General features: G+C 39.0%; 1 protein-coding gene across 3 annotated transcripts in view; it reads left to right on the top strand.

Annotated features, from left to right (window-relative positions):
* Positions 1 to 19,879, top strand: part of KIZ (kizuna centrosomal protein) — an 88,997-nt gene that overhangs the window by 63,471 nt on the left and 5,647 nt on the right. For all 3 annotated transcript variants that reach the window (XM_054024281.1, XM_054024280.1, XM_054024279.1), the window contains one exon: positions 11,368 to 11,467. In XM_054024281.1, the coding sequence (XP_053880256.1) occupies positions 11,368 to 11,467 (100 nt within the window). The remainder of the gene's footprint in view (positions 1 to 11,367; positions 11,468 to 19,879) is intronic.

Raw genomic sequence — 19,879 nt, 5'->3', positions numbered from 1 at the left:
CATTACTTTTTTAGTTTTAAGGTATCAATAGCATACGCTAGCATTCAGGACAGAACTCTGTATTTGTAATCTGTCTAAATGTATTACCTTATTTTGTAAAGTGCGGACTACTTCATTATAAATTCAAGTGTATGGCTCAATATTTATGCGGGTATATATACAATGATATGGAGGTGATGAGGCAGACATGTGCATATACAGTTTTTGTTGTTGGTTTTCAGGCTTGTTTTTTTAATATAAAAACAGTGTTCTTTCATAAGGAGAACAACTCATGCTTCTATGGAGGTTTTTTTACATTTCTTTCCTGAACTTTGTTTTATAGCTCAAATATAAAGACTTACTCCTTGTATTCCAGGATTTCACCCTAAGAGTGGTTTCCCTTTATTTAACAGACAAATTAAAGGCATACTTTGACCTTTTGGAGAGAGGGGAAAATATCTAAGTTTACTGGCTTTGTGTGGTGTTTTTTCTGTCCTGTATCCAAACATGGCTTTGTTTTTTAACAGAATAACTGAACTGAATTTTAGAAAGGAAAAAACAAAACACAGTTTAAGAACCTTAAACTTTAACAGAATTAATGTGTAGCCTCAAAATGACAAATGCACTTTGAAAACATGGGTGGGTGGTTAGTTAAACCTACTAAGATCCAAGTTCTGGGTTCACTGTTTCTCCTGCAAAGAGTGGATGATATTACTAACACACAGACCAGTGTAAAGAATGCTCATTTTCTCTGTGTAATTACATCACTAATAACTCCTTGAGGAGAACCAGAATCCTGAATTTGCACCTTAGTAGTTCGAGAACCTTTCAGTTCACTTTTCAGTTTCTTTTCATTTTAAGGTACATTCGTTGTGAGGTCTGAAACAGTTTTTGTACAATAGATTCCTCTGGGGTAAAGGTGCCTTCTAAGTACCATCGTATTTAAAAGACTCTCTTGATTGGGGTCCAGTCTTGCATACTACTGACCCAAGTGTGGAGTCAAAGTGCTAGCATCCAGCACTCTAGGGGGCGCTGGGTAGGTCAAAGACTGGGTTGCTGTGCTGCAAGTGCAGGCAAAAGTGGATGTACCTCTTTGTGCAAGCAGACAACTCCCCCCCTCCCCCCCTTATTGTTTTCTTATTAAATGTTCATCATGTCAAACTTAAAAACAAATATTACTATTTCTCTCTTTTGTGAAACTACCAAGAAGCTTTAATCATTATTCAATTACTAAAATAATGGAAAAATCATTTTAATGAATTGCCCCCTGTGTTTTACAATCAGTTCATGCTGATTGATGTTTTGCTTTCCATGCCAGTTCTAGCATGATTTCGTCAACTAGTGTTCTGTCATTTTCTAAGAGCATGAGATATGCCATTTAAAAGCCAGGTTACTTCTTTCAGATGCGATACATCTTCAACCCATGATCTGCCACAGGTTTCAGTTGGCCTTTGTTGATTTCCTGACCCTTCTGTTAGTTTTTTAATAAAGTACCTGTAAGTTTTGTCTGTGTGTTTGTCCTTTTACACTCCAGGTTTTGTGGCACCGGAACACTGAGCCCACTTGATGCCTAGACTAGCATTTTCAGTCTATTTTTATGAGAAATTTTGAGCTCAGATTAACCTTTTTTTTGTTTTGTTTGTTTTTAATGGTTCATGTCTGATACTTTGTTACAGTTTTTCTGTACTACGTATACTGAGCTTAATGCATCCAAGCTCAGTCTTGAACACTCAATGCACCCCTTTCCAATGGGGATTCATTGCAACAAGGTGTTGAGACCTTAGAAGCACTTGAGGCTTTGTGGAATCATTGTAGCTCTTGATGGTCTTTTTGCCCTTACTGCCAATGTTGAGGGGAGGGGCTTCAGCGTGTTTTTTATGACGTCTGTGTTGAAGCTTCATGGGTATCTGACAAAGCTCCCGGGCAGTTCTGTTTTATTCCTCTTCTGCTTTTGTTCCAAAATGTTCTCTTCACCCATGCCACCTGTGAAGGAGCGTCTGTGGCTTCAGGAAGATGAGTGTGACTGCTATATACTCTGTCTTGGAGTCGAGCGTGATGTGTATGGGTGCTAGGGGTCACACAGAGATGATCTGTTTTCATGAGAAGCACCTTAAGCCTCTCCTAGTGGTAACCTGAAAGTGCTTCATAGGATTCGTCTTCTAAACAGAGTGAACTGTTAAGTGCTTTAGGTTCCCTAGTTTTAGTATCTCAGAAATAATAGTACCATCTCAATACCATTAGAGCAGCATCAGAAATTGCTGGCCAGGGCACAGAAGTCGATTCATCAACTCAGGCAGAGTCATTCTTTGTGCCAAGACCCTTTGGACCATGAGACTGAAAGTCTTCCTGCAGCTGATGTTGATGCTTGGATGAACCGAGTCATTAGAGTGGGAGGAGGGGTATGTCTCTGAGGTTAATGAGTGTAAACCAAATGGTTTTCAAAGGGTTCCATAGCAGTTAGCCAGTCAGCCATTCTCAGTAGTCTGCTGGAACCTTCATTTCAGAAGGAAGCTTCAAGCTGTCTGCCTCTGATGGCCCTAGTTACGATGGACGACTCACACTTCACCCTGCTCTTCCACCTGGAAAAACTGCTGTGCATCTGTCAGGAAGTGATGCTGCATGAAATCAAATCCCTCCAAAGAGAGAGCACCTCTCTGGGTGGCAAACCCTGCATTATGGAGAAGATGTGAGCAATTCACCTGCCCCTCCATGATAGTAGAAGTGGACTTTTTAAACCCTTCTCGAAAGGAGAAAATTGAAGGTTTTTACATAGAAAGTCATTTTCCTGAGAGCCTTGACTTAAGCTCACAGAGGGCCATGTTATAATACCCTTCTACTAAGTAGCTCCTTACTCCACTTGGACTACAGAGGGACTACTTATGGTATAAAGTATTATACGGCATGAGCAAGTGAATCACAGTCTGGCCCAGAATGAGTAAACATTTGGATCTAATAGGGGATATCTACACTGCAATAAAAAGACCTTCAGCATGGCCGCAGCTGGCTCAGGTCAGATGACTCGGGCTCATGGGGCTAAAACTTGCAGTGTAGATGTTCTGGCTCAGGCTGGAGCCCAGGCTCTAAAACCCTGTGATGGGGGCAGGTCTCAGAGCCTGGGCTCCAGCCCAAGCAGCAATATCTACTGCAGTTTTTAGCCCCACAGCCCAAGGTGGCCAGGTTCCGAGACTCTGCGCTGCAGGTTTTTGATTGCAGTGTGGACATACTCATAGTGACTGATCCATATTATATCAGGTTGTACAAAAATAAACTGGTGGATGCTATGGATTCATCCTCCATTCTAGTTTCTTTCCTAAAGATTTTCACCTTAGAGAGACTGTCAAATATAGGCTTTGTACTTGTGTGTGTGTGTGTGTGTGTGTGTGTGTGTGTGTGTGTGGCTGCTTTATGAAGCATATAAAAGGCTTGAAATATGGAGAATATTAAATCTGTTGTGCTTGGTTTTGCTGGAGGACTGCTTGGAGGTCTTGTTTGTGCCTCGTGAGCCAACTCTGCGCCTAATTGAAAGGCCAGGATTGTTCAGTCTTTAACAAAGATAGCGTCTCTCCCAAATGTTTGATTGTGTCTTTGAGTTAAAGAGATCTTAACAAAGATTCAAAGAGTTTGAATATAAATTACTTCCTTATTCCAGTCATCAGTTTTTACTTGTTGGCATCTTGAATGTCATAATCGTACAGTCTTCCCAGAGAGAGTAAAAAAGACCCAAATTTCTAGTGTAAGAATAGGCAGGGGGAAAAAATCTTAAATTTAGGCCTTCCTCTCACATCCTAAAGAAGATAAAAGGGCACAAATCCAATTGTTTTGCTTTTCAGGTTGCCTTTAACGAGCCAATCATCCTGCCAACTTTTTTCCCATGCCTGCACATCCTTCTTGGTGAGATCCTTCTTTGAACGTGAAGTTAAAAGGTTCTTGGGGGTTCCAGTTGGAGTGGACTAATAAAGGCTTTAATAAGTCTTCCGAACTTTTTTTGTTTCATTTGATATCATTTCATTAGGAATCACTATTATGAAAAGGTTCATGTGTAAATGACTGCGGATTGCATTTTTTTACTGTTGTGTCTGACAATCCTGCAGTGGGCAGGTCAGGTCACACATGCTATCTAGAGAAGTTTTGGCTGCTAGCTGCAGAAATGTTTTGGTATGAAACATGAGCTTAGTTTTGACATCTAGGCAGAAATGCCTGTTAGATCTTGCAGTCTTCTCCCAAGTGGGTTTTTTTTTTTTTCTCTTGGGATTTTTTTGAATTGGCCAATCTTTGAAAGTTTTTGCTTTTGTGAGAGCATGTCCTTTAAGCTTTGTCAGTTTATGCTTCTTGTTATGATTAGAGGCATCTTATATCTCTCTTCATTAAAATAAAAAACTCGAACAGATACTTTCATGTTTCTTTGTTGGGTATTGGCCTGCTTTTGGACACTGTTAAAGTGTTTTATCAGTGTTTTAATGCTGAGATTTCCTTCAGCTCTATATTCTCCAGAGCGTGAATCCTGTGATTGATATTTTTTTAAAAAGGGGAAATTATTTTCCTCTAACTTTGCTTCTTTGAAGGTATCACATAAGATTCTTATTTGCGGACCCATTTCCCATCAGAGTTTTGGAAGTATCCTCACCCTGTGTGTTTGCCTCTCTCCCTCTCTCTCTGCCTTTATATTAAGGGAATTTAGTGCTTGTAAAAGGGTATTGGATTGACAGCACTCAAAGTTTTCCCCACAAAACAGCACAGACAGCAGCTGCATGCACTGGGGAGCGCACTTCTACCAGGGTTAGGGTAGATAATAGTCTGTGGTGATTTAATCCTTGACTACACTTTTGAGACTACCAAAAATGTAACAATCACAATCAGTTGTAGTGGTGGTGATTTAGATTGCGTTTGTGTAGCACCTAGCAAAGCACAAGCTCAATCAAGCCCCCAAGTGCTACTGTAATATAAATAATAATTATAATAGTATATACATTATTATAGATCATTATATATGTTATATATTACATATATATATTATATAATGATCTATAATATAGATATATAATTATATATGATCTATAATAATTAACAAGGTAACTAAAGCTGTAAGGTTTGTCAGTGGTTTCTGATAGTGTTCATTTCAAGGGATGATTAACTTTGAAGGTGACTATTTAGATATCAAGATTGCTAACTGATATTGATCAAAGCATGCAAGAAAGGAGAAAGATAATCACGTTACGAAGAAGAACTATTGTAAGTGACGTTTCTTTTGGGTACCCGAAGGGGGTGCAGATTGGGTGTGTGGACACAGCTTGCTGAAATACCACTGCTTCCCCCACCCCTCTCTCCCCATTTTACCTGTGTTTGTGTATAGTTTTAGTTAATGTTAATTGCACAGTAGTGATGACCCCATACACACCCTGGCTTTGCTGATCTAGTTTACGGTTTTATGGTAAGTATGAGTGAGGGTCGGGGAGTGTGTGTGTGTTTTGCTGAGAGATTGTGTTGATTTGTGCAGGTGGTGAATGAGTGGGGTGTGCTGCGGGGAGGGGCTACATGTGTTTGGGATTATTGTGGGTGGTGGTGCTGGGATGTGGGTGGTTTTGAAAAGCTATGGCAGTTTTTTCTTTCGCTGTGGTCCTAATTATGTTGTCCTAATGTGTGCCTGGGGGATCTCCATTTCCCATGTACAAGGAAGGAGGGATTGGTGTGAGCCACTTCTGCAGCAGTGTCCCCCACCACCCTGCTCTGTGTGGGATCAGGAATATGCACAAGGGGAGGTGGCAAGCAATGAACAGGTACAGCTGAGGATATGTACTTTGTTCCCCAGCTGGGCCTCCATAGTTACACGAGAAAGGATAGGATAGCCCTAACCTTCCACAGCCCTCCCCCACTTTAAAAGGGGTCTTGGGGAAGCTATCAGTTGAGGAGGTCCTGGTAGTGTGGCTTCATTAGTGTGGCACTGACAGACTGGGGGCTCCAGGGATCCCATGTCAGGGCTAAAGCACAGAGCCTTTGGAGGGGTGATCCCTGGCCTCCATGGAATCCCCAAGCAACAGTAGTCTTTGAATTCTGTTGGGGAAAGAACATATATCCCACTCCTTCACCCCCCACCTTACAGAACAATTTGGAAAGAATTCCTTGTGGAGATGCTCTGTTTTCCTCCCCATTTCCCCCTTTCATGGATTTTTCTTTTGTGAAAAGTTGTCTTTGGTCCCATGGTAACTAAGTATTAAAGTTGTACAATTAAGCACTGAAAAGGCAGGAGAAGCAAAAGTGAATGTGCAACCTTAACTCTGCCCTGTGTGTGTGTGTGTATATGCTTAATGATACTCTTTAAATTGGTAGTTGCATGTTACCTAAGATGCACACACATTTTAAGTCTCTAAAAAATATTGTATTGAATGGTTTAAGAAAAAGCATGCCATTACATAATTAAAGGCACCATTGTAGTGCATATGGTTGAGTGCTCTTTTTAAAATTTTGCTTTTGTTGACTTTTGAGTGCTGTTCAGCCTAGTGTTAGGACAGCTTTTTGCATTTAATCAGATTTAATTTAGTTGAGGGATTTCTGTAGCATGATATCATTAGTGTACTAGAATTAGAGTTTTAGCCCATGAGAATAGTACAGAATTTGGTATTATATAGTGTTTCATACTATCCCAAAGCTTGCTTTACTGTACAGAAGCTGTTTTACAATACAGTGAATAAGAAACCTATTAGGACAATGATTATGCTGGAAAATATAGCAAGCCTTACATGCTTAGCAGTAGTTCACATGTAGCCTTAGATATGATGATCTGTTTTACTGGGGAAGTGTGATTGCCAATGGTGGATTATTTTCTCAGGGACAGTATTGAACTAAGCCACAGTTCTATAAGGAACACAAAAATTAAGTCTTTTTCTGGCTGTTCTTAAAGATCTGCTCTCTTAACAGACCACATAGCAACTAAATCTTAGATTTTGTGCCTTTACAATGCATTGATTACCGATGTTTTGTCTCGATGACGAAACACTACAAATGCATATAATTATTCATACTTACTTGCACTGCGATAAACCCTGTCGGCTATGGATCAAGGCCACATTGTACTAGGCACTTGTACGCTTGTAATAAAAGACATTTCCCATAACAGCCTAAAATATTGGCATATGACAAGAGACTGGTGGATTCCACAACCAAGTGGGGGTTAAGATGAGGTATGAGCAAAGTGATCATGTTTATATAATAAGCCGTTAGCAACTGCCTAGCCATCCCCCCATCAAACGTTTTGTAGGCATCACAGCAGAGATGAGTTTTAGGGAAGGATTAGAAGAAAGATAATGTAGTGGATTTAGATTTAGATTTTAAAGGGACTTCTCACATTCGTAACGGGTGGAGTGCAAGAAAGTACACAAATGCTTGAGGAAAACATGGGCAATGAAAGCTGGTATTGGTAGGGCAAGAGTGGGATTGATGGCACAATATTGTATTAGAATTGAAAAGCAGGGCAGAGCTAAGCTATGAAGGGCCTTAAGGGTGAAGGACAAGTGGCTTGTGTTTGATGTGGTGGAGAAGAGGAAGCCAATGAAGCGATTCAAAGAATGGTTGAAGGGTCTGGTGAGGGTGGTAAGATTGCAAGTGTTGATGCTAGAGCAGTGCAGAAGGCAGTACTCAAGATGCAAGATGTTGAAGGTTTGGACTTGAGTTTTAACAGTGTGGACAGAAAAATGAGGCTGGAATTTTGAAAGGTTGCACAGGAAGATGGAACAGCAAATAGATGTGGCTTGTATGTGTGGATAAAAAAAGAGATATGCAAGTCAAAGATGAAGCCCATCTGACAACCCTGATGTGACAAGAGAGGGGAGGAGATGGGTGGGAAAAGAACAAGGGCTCATTTTTGACTGTATAAAGTTTCAGTTGATGGCTAGACATTATGATGAGATATTAAAGACTGGTTGAAAAGAGTTTGAGCAGATGGAGACAGGTTTGGAGCAGAGAAGTAGATTTGAGTCAGCAGGGCAAAGATTGTGGTTGAAGCCATAGTTGCTGATATCCTCCAAAGATGGGGTGCAAGAGCTTTAAAGGAGGGAGCCTAGGATGGAGCCATATGGAACTCCCACCAAAAGAGGGAAGGAGGAGATGAGGACTCACCAAACGAGACACTGAAGGAGCAATGAAAGAGGTGGGAGGAGAACCAGAAGATGGCAGAGTCGCAAAAGTTCCCTGCTCCTCTCCCCCATTTGCTCCTTGGCATTTAAAAAGTTCCTTTGAACCTGGATAGGTGTTGGGGTTTCTTTGCAGAATTCCAGCCTGAAATGAGGGATAGTCTAGGTCTAGCACTCCATCCTTCCCCAGCACTCATACCAAATCTTCTAAGAATATCCAAAAAGCATATTTAGCCTAATACGTAGTGTTCGCTGACCTGTGGTGGTGATACAATGATGCTACTATAGAAGTAAAGGTCTTCGTGGGAAAATGTAAAGATTTGAACCCATCCAACCTATTTATATCCTGCTTGCTCAGTATGTGGTTAAAGCTGACATTAATATCCCTGGTTACTGCTATTAGATGATGAACTGCCGGGACTACATTTTATTATAACTTCAATAGGAGTTAAAAGGTCTGGAAAAATGACACTCTGAGCTGCAGTTGCCTTACTGGTGAGAATAGTTAATTGAGCAATCAGAAGTCTTCCCTCCCCTTCCCCCAAATCTATGTTCCATGGATGCACATGGTTCTAATTTTCAGCCCTGCCTACTGCATGTGCTCACATAAATCTGAAAATCAGGGCTCCGATTTGGCCGCTGAATAGCGGTATGGCGTAACGACACCTCTTTCAAGCTGCTGCCTTATTCTGCTGAATCTTAGCTTTCATGTGTAAAACAAAAACCAAAGGAAGTCTCTAGCTGTCATGGTTGCAAAGAAAACTTCAAAAAACTGAACATAGTATAACAGCACCAAAGATCTCTATGCGAGTCTGCAGAGAGCGTACAACAATAGCTCGGGGAGGTGTGAACTGCACCAGTCCTCTCAGTGAGACGTTCGCTCAGATGCCCAGTGACATTAACTATCTCATTCTTCGCGTAAGAAAAGAGAGAAGGGCATCACAGATCTGCACTATTTACTGCGAGCGGTCTTATTTTGGTGCCACAGTTGGGGTAGCATTTGGGAGAGACTACCACATATTTTCCTCCCAACTCCAGGAGGCTAGCAGAGCCCATGGGCCTATTCATGCCATACTGATTGGGAGCCAAGATCAAGGAGCTCAGAGGACATGCCCAGTCATATTTTGCACATCTGCATGACCTGCTCTCACGGGCATTTAATTCGATAGAGTGGAGCTTATTTTGTGGGCAGAGCACCACGTTTTATTTCCCTATTGGATCTCTGTTGAAAATACACCCCATTTGTTCCCATAAACGAGGCGTGCCTACAATGTTTGCTGCATATGCAAGATTTGCTGACCCTAAAAGTCCTTAAGATCATATTTTTTAATTAAAAAAAAAAGCCAAAATCTTCATTCTGTTTTTTTCCCCTATGCTCTTTAGAAATACAGTGATTCCATTGAGACATAACTCATCCAAATTGGATTAAAATTGTTGTAATACTTCACTGCTCAAAGAAACATACAAATAAACAACTTAACATTATAAAGCTTTCAAAAATAAAAGCCCCTCTTTTCTTGATGTGTGCCTGTCTCGATTCCAGTACTACGGCCTGCAGCTCTAGCTGCTTTCACTCTCTTAGCCAGGAACTCCTCTTTTGATCTCCCACGGGTACATGTGCTTCTCTGCATGTGTCCCTCACTGTTTCCCTCACAGCAAAGTTTCTTTTCGTGTCACCAGCTCTTTTGAAAGTGGTCAGACTTCTCCCCGTGAAGTGCCATACTGCTGCCACTAGAACTCCTAGACTTTACCTCCTCTCGTCTTCCCCCGTGAATAAGATTTTTCTTCTTTTTTTGGCCTCTTTGTTGGAAGTGCGTGACACACTGTGAGGAGGGTTTGTGTATCTTAAATCTGTTAACAGACTTGTATGCGTGATTCAGGTTATAGAAACTGTGTCTGATTATGAAATGCACATCCAGCTGTAAGGGGGGAAACTGTCAGAGCCTTAGAAATTCTATGTTATTCTTTGGGGGATAGAATGAAGTTGGTAAGAGTTACAGTTGTTCATATTTTGGTTTTCAGTTGTATCTCACCTAAATAATGTTTAGGGCTTCAGTCTCACTTACACCAAATCCACTTTACAATATAAAGAAGCCTTAAAGTGAGTGTTCTGTAATTTGAGCCTCAAGCCCTGTAGTTCAGAAATGTTTAAGAAAAGGCCTGATTAGATTCATGAGTTGGAACTAAATTGGTATACAATTTGTACTCATTGAAGCACAGAGGGGAAGTGAGGCATGTAGAAAAAAGCAAACCATTACAAGAACCTTAAAATACATAGTTTCTTGTCTATTTAAGTCACAACATTAAGTATTTTATAGAAGTTGAGAGGGAGCGGGAATGACATAGCACAACAGAGAGAGAATTGTAGGCCTCTGAAAATAATCCGAATGGAAGAGGAAGGCAAATAGAAATGTACTCACTACCCAGTGGCCTAAGTAAACAAGACTTCAGGAAAAGGGAAAAGAAAACAATTGAGAGAAAATATACATAACAGTGAGATTTTGCTTAAGTTGACACATGATGCAGTACAGCTATTGGAACAGAATCTCAGTACCCCAAAGGCTATTTTTCTAAAATTAGTTAAAACGTGCAAAAATGCACTAATCGTGTGCAATTATTTCTACCGATAACTTTCTGCCTGTCCGAAGGAGCTTGTGTGTTGTACTGTTGTCAGTTCTGCCAAGTCATGACAATAAAACCTCAGATGTAAAAACAAACGGAACAGAACTAAAGTATGAGTCAATTCCTTGTTTCGCAGATTTAAAGAGGCTAGGACTGATAAACGAATGGCATGGGCAGGTTTTAAAGGGAGTCCCATGTGCTAAAGGGGCTGAGCTTTGTGGGTCAGGGATGAGGATGTTTTTATTTTGTTTAACAAATAAAGTAAACTTATCTCATGGGAGTGTCCCGGTCCAAGCAATGGAGATTGAATTGGCCTGTTTATTAAAAATAATATCCGGGACACATTTTGCTAGGGCATTCTGTTCCTGTGTCACTGTTCGTTTTTAAAATAGACCCTTAAAATGGTAACTCTTTGATACTCTTCAGTTGTACTTTCTTCCAAAATATCACAAGAAAAACACATAGTGAACAGTTATTTTATAATATGCAGTATTGATTTCAGAGTCCATTACACCTTCTTGTTCTCTGTTGCTTAAATAATATCTGTTTCCATTGATTTCTGTAAGTCAAAAGTTACTGTGTGGACTACCTTTTAATTAAGTGTTTGCTAAATGTTTACATTTGGTGTTTATACTTACCACAGGTTTGAATATCGGTAGCAATAGTTTCAAGACCAAGGAAATCAACAAAATCAGTTCTGAAGCTAGTTTTTCATCTAGTGAAGGAAGAAGTCCTTTGTCAAGGTAAAGTCATTAGAGCATTTCATTTCTGAATGGCTTTAGCAGAGTAAGAAGTGCCAGAAGAAAATGAATAAAACTCTGAATATATATTATTTTGTTTGTGACTTGTACAAGGGTTAAGGTTTGTATTTGTGTTTATTCAGTATAACAACCTAAACTTTAGTACACCTTAGAAAATATTTGCACCAAAGTCAGGTATTGTTTTGCAGCTGTTGTTTTCTCATTTTAAGACTCAATTGACATCTCAGTGAACCACAAATTAGCGTGTACAGCTGCTCTCAGTAGGGCTACTTAGAGACCAGACAATAGAAGTTGTCAGGAAAAGGGCAGACATAAAACATAAAGTCTTGAAGAAATAAAGTGGCATGTTTCTTCTTGTAGATGTAGCTGAGAAGTAAACTAACTGTAGCGCAATACTATTTTTTAAAAAGTATTTGATGCTAGAGTATTTGTTACTTTCTTTTCTTTTACTTTCAAATTGAGTATGTTTAATTAATGACCTTGCCTTTTTCTTAAAGGTGCAATTTATCTTTTTAGATTGGTAAAACTGCAGCAGTTCCTTTTGATTCTTTGAGCAGTGTGATGTTAGATGTTCCTTGAATTTGTCATCAGCATGAAATACTAATCAAACAGTGACAGTCAAATTAGTGGTCAAGAAACAGTAGAAAATGGAATATAATACAACTATCTCCTGAAATTTTAGCTTGGCTTTAGATTGTTATCTAGATGCTTATTAAAACATCACAGTAAGTGGGTTCTGTTAGGATGTGGTTCCTTGTCAGAAAACTGCCATTTATGACAGCCGATAAAATACTTTAAAACATTTTGATGAATTATTTAATCCCATCTAAATTTACAGCATGTTTACATCCTTTTGTACTTTGTAATATTCATAATGATTTTATTGGTGACATTAATTGTCAAAGGAAACAGTTCCAAGATAATTTTAGAAGAAATCTGAATTTCTTATTTTGTGCTGATTTGTATTTCATTTAAAAAATCACAAGAGTTTCTCTTATTCCAGTGCAATAACGTTAATTAATGTGAAATGATTAAGACTTGTGTAAAATATTGACAAAGTAAGTTTTTGCTTTTGTTTAAAATAAAACTTTCCATTTTAAGATGATTAAACTTTCCTTTATTGTAACCTAATTTCTATTTGGGAAGCTGATACTCTAAGCAAATAAAGCCTAATATTATGAAGTGCCAATGAGTTCGTTTATATAATTTTTTTAAAAGCCCCTTGTTTATACATTTTTGGTTAGCCTCTGCTCCCATTGACTTCAGTGAGAGAAGGATCAGGCCCTTAATGTGATTATAAAAAAGCAGGTCTTAGGTCTTTTAAGAAAATATGTACAATTAAATGAACTATGCAAAAATATTTTCAAGCATTAATTTTACTTTGTTTAGCATGTTACAGTGCTGGTTTATAATGTGTGTTGGCAACTTTCAACATTTATTTAAATGCTATTCATGTACAATTCTTTAGTCTTAATTTTACCTTTTCAAATTCATATGCACACTAGGCAGATTTTGGAAACCATTGACTTTGCCTTATAATTTCATGCCTTTGGTCTCTTAGAAGTAACCATTTAGAACTAAATCCTGGATTAAGATATTTTTAAAGTTTTTTTTTAAAGTAGTATCAAAGTTATTTTCCCGAATAACTTAGAAATAATAAATAGTGCCTTTTCAAGATAAAGTCTATTAGTAACACTTGCTGCTGGACACTTGACATCTGTCTTACAAAGATATTTGGAAGCGCAAAGTAGCCAAAGAAGTATGAAAGAATGGGAAATAGAGAGCTCAGGTGGTTGCTTATTTGTGGTCGGGATGCAGTGAAATTTCTTAGAGGCTTACATTTAAGGATTCCACTTATTGCAGTCACTTCTTGTGCTTTATTGCTTTTACAAGTGGTCTCGAAACCAGTACTTGAGAATAAACATAACAGTGTAGTACTGCTGTGGTACTTTTTAAAAAATTCTTCTTTGCTCTATCTTGTCACTGAGCTGATGAGTGACCTCGAAAAAGACCCTGCTGGACCTAAATAAAAAAAAATGGCTTCCTCTGATGTCCTAGAGACAATAATTATGATGTGCCAGTTAAGCCCAAACTACAGCTGAGGGATTTTACTTTAAAGCAGAGGCTTGGGCGCAAAAATGCATTTATAGCTCTTTGTCTGGCACCTCATTATGTGTGGGCCTGATTCATTAAGTAATTGGTTTGCAGTTGTTTACATGAGTATTAAGGCTTTCTATTCAGCAGCCTTTGAGAGATACATTGTGCAAATGTTGCATGTTATGAATGCGGAATGAGGGGCAGAGGACCAGTCCTATTGGCTAAACACTGCACTCTGTTGAAAAGCAAGAGAAAGAGATTGGGTGCTGCTTTGCATAGCAATGACTTTCTTAATAAGCTTTACAGATTAATACACACAAGCTATAAAAGATGCAAAGAGATACTCTTAGCACATTTATACATGCTCATTTCACTATTATGGTACTGGAGATGGGAAGAATCGAGTTCTTTCATATTCAGTTTTTCAGTGCAATGTCTTCAGTGCATGAGACTTAATAGAATCCGATATTTATTGTATTATAAATCATGGGGAAGTAGGCAGATCTGCAACAGTTTATTATTAAAGATTCTTTCAATGTAAATCTTTTTCTGCTATTGTATTTCCTACAGCAAAATCATTTTGTGGTTGAGTGGGGATGAAAGGCATAATGTACGAAGGAGTGAGTCTTAATAGGAAGCTGCTCTCTGAGTAAAGACCACTTGTTCCCTTTTGTTCAGAGGTGCATGCCATAGCTTCCTCTTCTCCCACAAATATTGTCATGTTTTCCCTTAGCTATAAAACTATTTTTCCTGGATTCATTTACTCTACCAAGAATGTTTAAACTCTCTGAGATGTAACTTTAGTTTGAAGAGTATAATATTTTGCCAAAAGAAAAGAATGTGTTAAGTAATATAATTACTTGGGAGAAAAGGTCATGACTGAATCTCTCTAAAGCAGAGGGCAGAACACGATGTGTGTGGCATTTTGTAGTCCTGTAGCAACAGAATCAGCCAGTGGAGGTCACTAGCATTCTGGATAATTCTGTATTTTGATGCGGGCAGTTTATTTTTCTTAGGCTTGTTTGCTTTGTCACATTTCAGAATGATCTGAAGATTAAAGATAAATTGTAGACTAAGGTAACCATATAAGATTTTTAATTTGTCAACATATAAACACTCTATAAAGTATTTTTAATTGTGATTAAATTATATTCTGGAAGAAATCCATTATATTCTGTACCAACTATTTCTTAAGCAAAAGTTGCATTTTTATTAATTTTGTGTTTATTCTAAGTAAATAATCTGCCAATTGCAATTCATCTTCTTAATTATTTTATAAAGAAGTATTTAATAATGAGGGAGTAACTAACATGCAATCTTAAATGCCACAGCATACTTTATTGTAGGTAGCCAGTTTGGCCATCAGGGGGCACTCAGACTTTGCTAAATTAAAACAGCTTCCCAATTTCATCCTGCTTTTTCAAGTTAATAATTTATACTATTTGGGGGCCCTTAATTTCAGTTTTCTTAAGTTCCTGTCAATTTTTTAATTGATTTGTAAGAAAATTCTTCGTTTTGTCTGAAGTTCTAAGGAGATGCTACAGAGTTTAGGTATGAGGTTATTAAGTGTATATATTTTCTAGAAAGTTTACATCGACTTGAATAATGATCCAGAACCTTGAAAGTAACAGGATTTGAGTATATTTAGTTTAGATCATTTATCATATTTACACTTATCCACAGAGATACATAAGAGAATGAAAGCCTAACTAAGAGCTTTGATTACTGATTTATTTTAACATCATTTTATAATGCTTTTAATCTTCTGAGCTCTTTGCAAAGAAGTAAAGATTTTATAAATAATTGATTTCAGGGCTATATTTCTGATGTAGTGTAAGCATGACGCATGCAAAACTTACTGTAATGCATGATTTCTAAATCTTCACTATTTATATCATTAGTATCTTATGTCGACTAGTCAGGACCTTTCATGAAACTTCTATAAAAAGCAAGTTGATACTAGTTCTACACAGTTACTGAGACTTTTTTCTTTCTCCATTTTATATTTTGTGGTTTTGCTGTTAGCAAAGGAAACAGGATGCGCTGGGTGAAAATTCATCCCTCCCAGCACAAAGCTAGACTTACATGAGCATTGTGCATGGAACTAAGTGGTAGTAGAAAGGAAGAAATTCCCACACACCCTAAACTCACAGCTCTTCAGTCACCACTGTGTGCAATAGCCACCACTGCCCCGCTGAGTCTTTTGTGTAGAGGATTTGAGATATGCCCTAATGCAGATCTGATGGCTCATGGTCCCTACACCCCCTCTTCCCCTATGATTCAGGCCTATTGAGGACTGGCAGAGAGATTCCCTTTACTATACACGGAAAATGGAAGCCTTCTCTGCACCCACATCACATGCTCCCCTTACACAGCCCCACCGTGGGGTTTAAATGGTACAGCAGGCCTTGTATGGGCCCTGGATGAATGTCAGCCTTTGTGCATCAGTTCTTGCAGGTGTAGTGTGTGAGGGTAAAATGTTCTGCCATCCACTGCCAGCTTGATAACTAGAAAGAGAGTCTGGTCTTAAACATAGGTTGTCTTATCATAGATCTTTATATCATAATTCAAATGTGATTGCACTTGGAAGCCTTAGTTTTAATGTAGTCCTCAGTTTTATTATTAATGAAATTACTATTGGATGTAGTTTATAGAAGCAAGATTCATGTCATAATTCTCTCTGTTTAAGTTTCCATTGATCTTCCTGAAGTACATTTATCCGGTTTTTCTTCAGAAAATGATCAATTTTAAGTAAGCCAACTGTTCTTTTTCATGCTTATTAAAAGTACAGAAAAATTTCTTCATCAGCTGCACCTATCTTGAACGAGTTATTTTTCAGGAGGAAATAATAGCCCAAGTTGAAGCAAGTTTTTATTCTAATTCACAGAAAAAAATATCTGACCACCCAGGAATAGAGATACTTTGTCACAGTCTGGAGACTGGAATTAAGTAGTCAGACTTACATTTTATCAGTGATAAGCTTTTTTAGACATTTTTGAAAAATGAGTAATTTTGGAGAAGGACCACAACTTCACCCCAAGTCATTGTTGGGAAGAAATTCTATACCTGCTATCTCTCACTCGGAGGGTTACTAAGAACTGCCTTGTGAAAAAGAAACAATTCTATTTGTCTGCCGCATGGTATTGTGTCTCAACAATGCTTTTGCAAGATAGATTCACACAGGCTTCAAGCTCTTTTACAAGATTAGCCAATCTACTTCCAGGCATATTTTTATGGAATATCAATGTTTCTATAACTAGGTCCTTTTCAGCTTTGTTTGTTTTTCTGATGGAAGATCTTTTTGTTTTCACTTAACATACAGTATAAGGGTTCAACAAGTTCTCTGCCAGAGATCCAGCACAGAAATAAAAGAAAATTTTCTGTTTTTCACTGAAACTTCTTTGACTTGATTCACTCTATTAGTATGTACCAAGGGGAATCTAGACCACCTCTCTCGAAATTTTCTTTATGGGGACAAATATTCTTCTTTAGACACTTTTCACTTCCTTTTTGTTTCCAGAGCATCTTCCATATAGGCCCTTGTCTTATCAGATTAAATAGGCATCAAAATAGGAGATTTGGTCTAGAGAAAAATAGATGAGGAAATTGGCATTTGGAACTTAAACTACTTTTTGATAGAACCTTGACATCTTTGGTTCCATGCTGGGATGCATTTTAGAGAAATTGAAGCATGTAGAGAGATACGAGTCTATAAATTTGCCTCAACTTATCTCCTTTATATAGACTCTTACAGTTCTTCCCTAGCAGTTTTGGATGATGATGATGATATGCTTCCTGTGTGGATGATGACTGTCATAATTGTATTTGCTGATTCAGAATATAAACCTTCTGGAATACAGAGAGCTTTTGTATCTTTTATCTGCATTGGCTAACATTTAATTTCAGGAGGCTGTTTAGGAAATGAGGCTTGTCACATTTTCTTTTTGCAACTCTGAATTCAGAACAGTCAGTAGTTTTCCACTGTCCATTCCTCTGGTCTCCCATTTCCATTTGCTAACGATACCCCAGCCTTTTTTACATGCCAGTGTTTTCAGAAAAGACTTTCCAAATTTGCCCCAGCATTCTACCAAGCCTCTTCTGATGCCCTTTTCAGTGGCTGTGTCCCTTGCTGTCCATCCTCTGGTCTACTACATCAAGGCCAAGATCCTGGTTTGCTGATGCTGCTGCTGCTCTGTGCCATATTGCTAGTGGGTTCTGGTCCTAATGTCAGTGCAATCAGCCACGGGAGAATCATCTCAGTGGGGAAAGATCCTTGGGTGCTCCGACACTATTCCTCTCTCTTCTGCCACCATATAAGGGGGCCAAGGTCTTGCGATTGTGGCTTCCCTATAGCCCTGATCATCCCTGGCTACCCTATCCAGGGGCAGCTCTAGCTTTTTTGCCACCCCAAGCACAGCAGGCAGGGCTGCCTTTGGCGGCATGCCTGCAGGAGGTCCCCGGTCCCACGGATTCGGTGGCATGCCTGCGGGAGGTCAGACGGTCCTGCGGCTTCGGCGTACCCGCCGCCGAATTGCCACTGAATCCACGGGACTGGCGGACCTCCCGCAGGCACGCCGCCGAAGGCTGCCTGACTGCCGCCATCGCAGGGACCGGCAGGGCGCCCCCCCACGGGTTACTGCCCCAGGCACGCGCTTTGAGCGCTGGTGCCTGGAGCTGCCGCTGACCCTATCATCCCCTTGAGGCCATTGACAGCCAGCATAACATAGTGCTGGCTTCATGCTGCTTTAAGTTCTGCAAGGGGACCACTGAAACCCAGCTAGCTTAGAATTAGGAGAAAGTAAAGGCCAATTTTCCATCCACACTACCAAGCTGTGCAGTGTGATCGTCAGGCATACTCAAGAATCTGGGTCCAGATGATCAGTTCTGTCTTGTATTTATTTGGGGCTGGGCCAGGCAAAAAAAAAGGCCAGGCACAGAGAGGCATCCTGAATGCTCTACCCTGGTGTGATAAGAATCAACCCTCTTTCATTGATAATGGAAGATGAAGAAGCAGACTGAGTGTAAACAACTGATGATTTTGCTTTGCTGAAATACATGAAAGATGAAATGGTTCTTGCACAGTCCGTCACAGAAGTCACCTCACTCAGCAACAGGTGGCAACTGATTCTGTCCCAGGAAAAAATGATGCTGCAACCAGAACAGCATCTCCTGAAATCCATTTCTGTAGCCTGGATCTGTAAGGTGTTGGGTGCTTCCTGAACTATACTGAGGACTGTCAACTCCTAAACTAAATGGGAGCTGAGGGTGCTTGGCACCTTGCAGGGCTAAACCCTTAGCCCCAGATTTAGCAAGCTGCCCCTTTTCAGCAACGTGTGCAGACCCCTTCTTGAGCATGTGCTTAAAGTTAGGTACATCCTTTAAGTTCATTGCTAAATGAATAGGGATGGCCATCAGCATAAGTGCTTAGTTAAACTGGCGCTGAGGTTGTAAAGCTGAATGTCTAATGAACCTCACCTTGAGGGCAAAATGTTATACTGGTTGCTGTGTGTGTGTGTGTGTGTGTGTGAGAGAGAGTTTTTTAAATTCATGACTAAAGGTCTCAGATGGATTTCGTTTGAATGGTATAAAATGTAAGATTAATGCTGTAAGATTAATAAATTAAAATAATTTGCTTCAACAAGATGTATCGACTGGTAACTAAACAGTTCTTTTTAATTTGTAATATACAACATATGTGAATGTAAACTCTTCAGTTTAATATTTTGGTTGAACTTTAACTGAGACATTTTTAGTAAGGACAGCTAGTATATTATAGACCTTCTAGGATTTTTGCCCAAGTTCAACAGAAATATAAAATAACCTATTACACAACACAACGTATTTCTTTTACTTAAAAGTGTAAAACATGTTATAGTTGTAGTGTAATGAAACTCCCCTCTTGCTCTTCAGTTAAGTTTATCTTTTCAGTTGTTCATTAGTAGATCGTAGTAAACGTAGCCCTTGTTCTTGAGCCCTTACTCACCAGTGGGATTACTTGCTTGTGTGAGAATTTGCAGTGTCAGCCTCTGTAATTAGACAGAGAAACGTATAAAATAGTACTCAGAGATTATTTGTACAAATGTTTTGACATTTAGGATCTTTCACTGACTTTCCTGTGATAGTTATTAGAATATTTCTTTTAAACCCTTGGCTTTAAATCATTATCTTTAGGATCTCTTTTTTCTTTAATGGAATACTACAGGTGTATAAAATCTCAACATAATTGCTTTAAGAATAAGTCCTGTTTTAACTGCTGTGAAGGTTTCAAATTGACATTTGTTTATATTTCAACAGTTT

Source organism: Malaclemys terrapin, chromosome 3 (assembly GCF_027887155.1).
Source record: "Malaclemys terrapin pileata isolate rMalTer1 chromosome 3, rMalTer1.hap1, whole genome shotgun sequence".
NCBI lineage: Eukaryota > Metazoa > Chordata > Testudines > Emydidae > Malaclemys > Malaclemys terrapin.
Note: the sequence above shows the minus strand (reverse complement) of the source record. Positions and strands in the feature narration are given on the sequence as shown.